Source organism: Mastomys coucha, unplaced genomic scaffold, assembly GCF_008632895.1.
Source record: "Mastomys coucha isolate ucsf_1 unplaced genomic scaffold, UCSF_Mcou_1 pScaffold23, whole genome shotgun sequence".
NCBI classification, from domain to species: Eukaryota; Metazoa; Chordata; class Mammalia; order Rodentia; family Muridae; genus Mastomys; species Mastomys coucha.
In genome coordinates this window covers 14,770,473-14,775,772 of record NW_022196906.1, presented here as the reverse complement: position 1 = coordinate 14,775,772, position 5,300 = coordinate 14,770,473, and the positions used below count along the sequence as shown (strand labels likewise).

Genomic DNA, 5,300 nt, shown 5'->3' with positions numbered 1-5,300 from the left:
AACCCTCTGGCCCCCTGGCTCCCTAACCCTCTGGCCCCCTAACCCTTTGGCCCCCTGGCCTCACCCCAGGGCCACTCCCCGCCCGTCGGAGCCACGCCTTGTAGGCGTGTTGCTTTACTCAGCTCTGCCTGCACGGCGTTTATCTGCCTCTGCTCGCCACGTCTCCCAGCTCGGGCTACGCCCTGAGCCCCCTCCTAACCAGAGTCACGCCTTGTGGGTTGTCCGCTGACCCCCTTTGGGTTTGCTGCTTACACTTAGCTCCACCTCATGGCCACGCCCCGAGGCCTTCCTCCCCTCCAGCCTTCCCAGAGTCTTTCCTCTTGGCCCGGCCACGCCTCGTGCCCCTCCTCTCCCAAGCCACATCTGGGTTTTCCTATTTCCAGTTCCATCCGCTTGCCAAGCCGTTCAGGCCTAGTCAGTCTCTAGTCTTGGCGTCCAGACGGTCGTCAGGCCGCGCCAGTCCAGTCCCAGGGCCTCAGGCTCTTTCCTAGGAAAGTAGGGGTTCTCGGCGGGCCTCCGAAAGTCGCGCCGGTGTGGCCAGCCCGGCCACCTCGGCGCCCTCCAGGGAAGGCGGCCTCACCGCCACCGGAAACGGAAGCGCGCGACGGCCGGACCATGGCGACGCTGTTTGACCTCCCAGACTTGGTGCTCTTGGAGATCTTCTCTTACCTCCCTGTCCGGGACCGGATCCGCATCTCCAGGTGCGGCCCCGCTCCTCGGGGGAAGGAGCCAGGCATGGGCTCGGCAGGAGATGCGGATTCGGTCCCACCGGGCCAGGGTCGTTCTAACGGCCGGTCCACCCCTCCAGGGTCTGTCACCGCTGGAAGAGGCTAGTGGATGACCGGTGGCTATGGCGACACGTCGACCTGACGCTCTACACGGTACGCGGGACCCCGGAGTGGTGCGGGGAGAGCCACCCTCCTGCCCTGGGACAGAATGGGGGGGGGCTGTTTCATTTTGCTTTCTAGTGTTTGTTCACAGTTGGTTTTATTTATTTATTTACTTTTGATAGTTTCTTGAGACTTATTTTTCTGGATTTTTGTTGGTGTTGTTTCTTTGGCGGGGAGAGTTGTATTGAGACAGGGTCTCTAGCCCAGACTGGCTTTCAGCTTCCTGTGAAGCTGAAGCTAAGCTTGATATCTACATCAACCTTCTAAATATTGGAATTACCAGCGTGGGCCCAGGGATTACCTGGTTTCCGTGCTACTGGGAATGCAATTTAAGTTTCTTGAATGCTAGAAAGGAACTCTTCTGAGTCATGTACTGTTTTCCAGCTAACCACCCCCTGCGAAAATCTCCTGAATGCTGAAATTGCAGCTGTAGGCCATCTTATCTGGCCCAGGAAGTGTTTTGTTTTGTTTTTGTTTTGTTTGTTCCCCCCCTCCCCAACCCCCAGACAGGGTTTCTCTGTGTAGCCTTGGATGTCCTGGAACTCTGTAGACCAGGCTGGCCTCAAACTCAGAAATCCGCCTGCCTCTGCCTCCCAGATGCTGAGATAAAAGGCGTGCGCCACCACCGTCCGGCTTGTTTTTGATTTTTTCTCGAGTCAAAGTTTCTCTGTATCCCTGGCGACCTGGAACTCTTTTCTGCAGTGCTGGGACTCAGGGTGTGCACCACCATGCCCAGCTGGTTTGGTTTTTAAGTGAATTCGTGCTTGGAATTCCCTGCATGTCTATCCCAGCTCCAGCCTTTACCTCCTCTGCAACGCTCAGACCTCAGTTTCTCATCTAAGTTGTGGGGCTATCTGTGGTAGAGTGCTTGAGTCTAGTGACGCCCTGGGCTCCATCCCTAGCACCAAGAAAAACAAAAAAGGACCTTCATGTCTGCTGTATTGTAGGACTTAGCATAGGGAGATGGGTTAGACCAGTGTGTGGGCTCCAGCATTTAATAAATGCAAGCTTATAACTTTTCAGTTTTCTGGTTTTGTTGTTTTGAGATGGGTCTCATGTATCACAAAATAGCTTCCAGCTGGCTGTGTAGCCAAGGATGACAAAAGGTTCTGCTTCCTCTTGAGTACTCGGATTATAGATGTGTGCCATCATGTAGTTCATGTAGTGCTGAGAACCAAACCCACACTTGCGTTTGCTAGGCAAGCACTTCACTAACACAGCCACATCCCCAACCTTTATTTTTTGGTGTTTTGAGACAACATCTGCCAATGCAAAAATATAACTGTTACCTCAGAGTGGATAAGAATTTACTCTGGAGCCAGATGTGAGTGACCATGTACCAAGATGTGAGTGACCATGTACCAAGATGTGAGTGACCATGTACCAAGAACACAGAGTTAGGCTTTCACAAATACGCGTTTAAATGTAACAGTTCTATGAAAAAAATTTTTACATTTCTATTACTATTATTATTATTATTATTATTATTATTATTATTATTATTATTATTATTATTACTGAGACAGGGTTTCTCTGTGTAGCCCTGGCTGTCCTGGAGCTCAGTCTGTAGACCAGGAGGGCCTTGAACTCAAGAGTTTTGCCTGCATCTCCCTTCAAGTGCTGGGACTATTGGTGTGTGTGCACTAGCTCCATCCAGCAAAAGTAATAGAATAGAAAAAAATCATAAATTAAGACACCTTTCAAAAGAGCTAACCATTTCCTAGGAACTACACAGAATTTTTTAAAAAAGATTTATTTTCTCTGTCAAAAAGTGGTCAAAAAAGCCGGGCGTGGTGGTGCACGCCTTTAATCCCAGCACTTGGGAGGCAGAGGCAGGAGGATTTCTGAGTTTAAGGCCAGCCTGGTCTACAGAGTAAGTTCCAGGACAGCCAGGGCTATACAGAGAAACCCTGTCTCAAAAAAACGAAACAAAACAAACAAACAAAAAAAAAGTGGTCAAAAAATTTTATACCATAAGACTAGGCCTAGTACAGGCTTGTTACTACAGAGGTTGAGGGTGGAAGATCATAAATTCAAGTCCAGCCTGAGCAATTTAGCTACGCCCTGCCTTGAAATACAAATACAGAAAAGGCCCAGAAGTGGGACTCAGTGCTGGAATGTTTTCCTGGCCTGTATGTGGCCCTGTATTTTTGATTCTCCAGTGTCATCAGAAATGCTGTGAACTGAGGTATAGCTGAGTTCACGCATGTCCTTAACATACATGAAGTTCTAGACTTTGTCCCAAGATAAGCAATGAACTGCTTGTTCTACTCAGCTTTTTTTTTTCTTTCTTTTGGGTAAAATGTACATACAGTGAAATGCACTCTACTGTTGATTGCACAGTTTATTTTTGTGTGCATGCACCTACAAGTGTGTGTGTGTGCGCGCACGCACGTGCATGAGTACAAATGCATTTGTGTACAAGAGCATGTAGAGGCCACAGGGTATCTTCCTCAGGCCCCTCCCCTATCTCTGTCTCTCTGTCTCTTTATCACGCACGCACATACACACACGTTTGTACCCATATATGTATATGTAAATTATTTGTTTTCTTTTGTTTGAAATAGGATCTCATCATGTAGCCTAAATTTGCTGTGTAGACCAGATTGGCCTGGGATTTAGATTTAGAGAGATCTTCATGTTTCTGTGCTGTTCCCCACCCAACCCAAAGGTGTACACCACAATTCCAGACTGCTTTGTTTGTATTTGAGACAGGGTCTTCCACTGAACTTGGAGCTTTCCACTTGACTAGACAGGCTGGCCAGAACTCTGGATCCTCCTGCCTCAACCTCCCTCGTACTGGCTGGGATTAAGACATGAGTCTGGGTTTTTTTTGGGGGGGGGGTGTCGAGACAGGGTTTTTCTGTGTAGTCTTGGCTGTCCTGGAACTCACTCTGTAGACCAGGCTAACCTCAAACTCAGAAATCCACCTGCCTCTGACTCCCAAGTGCTAGAATTAAAGGCGTGGATCACCACTGCCCGGCATGCACTAGTCTTGATACCCAGCAAAAGAAACTGCTTTGCTCTAGGGAAGGAAGCTCATAGAAGAGCAGAATCCCAGGGAGACAGCAGAACCCAGATCCCAGGCATGCCTTTCACCAGCTAGATGGATCTTCTGGGAATCCCCGTACCTCTCACCTTGTCACCCCAATCTTTGGCTCTTACAGATGCGGCCGAAAGTCATGTGGCACCTCCTGCGCCGGTACATGGCGTCCCGGCTCCACTCCTTGCGCATGGGCGGCTACCTGTTTTCTGGCTCTCAGGCCCCACAGCTGTCCCCCGCCTTGATGCGGGCTCTGGGTCAGAAATGCCCCAACCTGAAGCGCCTGTGCCTGCACGTGGCTGACCTGAGCATGGTGCCTATCACCAGCCTACCTAGCACACTGAGGACCCTGGAGCTGCACAGCTGTGAAATCTCCATGATCTGGTTGCAGAAAGAGCAGGACCCCACAGTGCTGCCACTGCTGGAATGCATTGTGCTGGACCGCGTGCCGGCCTTCCGTGATGAGCATCTGCAGGGCCTTACCCGCTTCCGAGCCCTGCGCTCGCTGGTGCTGGGCGGCACCTACCGGGTCACTGAGACCGGGCTAGATGCCAGTCTGCAGGAGCTCAGCTATCTGCAAAGGTTGGAGGTGCTGGGCTGCACCCTGTCGGCTGACAGCACCCTGCTGGCCATCAGCCGCCACCTCCGAGATGTGCGCAAGATTCGACTGACCGTTGGGGGCCTGTCAGCCCAGGGCCTGGTCTTCCTGGAGGGAATGCCTGTCCTGGAGAGTTTGTGCTTCCAGGGGCCCCTTATCACCCCAGAAATGCCCACACCCGCTCAGATTGTGTCTTCCTGCCTCACCATGCCTAAGCTTAGAGTGCTTGAGGTGCAAGGGCTGGGCTGGGAGGGCCAGGAAGCCGAGAAGGTTCTGAGCAAGGGCTTGCCCCACTGCATAGTTATTGTCAGGGCTTGTCCCAAAGAATCCATGGATTGGTGGATGTGAGGGAATCACCCATCTTTCTCTGGAACCTAACCTAGTGTTGAAAGTGACCTTCCAGCAAACCGAAGCATGTAAATTAATCAGGCATGAGGGAACCGGGGGTCTCAAGGAAAGGAAGCTAAGACCTCGGGGCTTCCTGAGCTGGGGTTACCTGCAATCTGGGTCACCTCAGATTTGTCATCAACCTCTGGAAGGCCCAGTTCACACATTTAGCAATAGGCATCATAGCTACCTCGTGATTCATTTTTAAATCTTTAACCTCCCCCACCCCCTTTTTTTTTTCCAGTAGCTAGGACTCAAACCCATGGCCTTAGGTATGGTAGACAAGCAGTGCTGCTGAGCCACACTGGAGCCCTGGGAAGCCTTAACAGACCCCAGAGACCCTTAGAGGGCTCGTTTGCCGGTGCATGGCTCTGAGGTGCGG

The 5,300-nt window shown here is 51.2% G+C and overlaps 1 protein-coding gene across 3 annotated transcripts in view; it reads left to right on the top strand.

The window, feature by feature from the left end:
* Fbxl12 (F-box and leucine rich repeat protein 12) overlaps positions 1-5,294 on the top strand; it is a 6,750-nt gene extending 1,456 nt beyond the window's left edge. The window contains exons 1-3 of one of the 3 annotated variants that reach the window (XM_031344618.1): positions 7-701; positions 809-881; positions 4,058-5,294. In XM_031344618.1, coding sequence (XP_031200478.1) covers positions 616-701; positions 809-881; positions 4,058-4,879 — 981 coding nt within the window. In that variant the 5' untranslated portion in view covers positions 7-615 and the 3' untranslated portion in view covers positions 4,880-5,294. Of the gene's footprint in view, positions 1-6; positions 702-808; positions 882-4,057 lie in introns of those variants that run through there. The other 2 variants (XM_031344619.1, XM_031344620.1) reach the window with 2 other exon arrangements.
* The last annotated feature ends 6 nt before the right edge of the window (positions 5,295-5,300 follow it).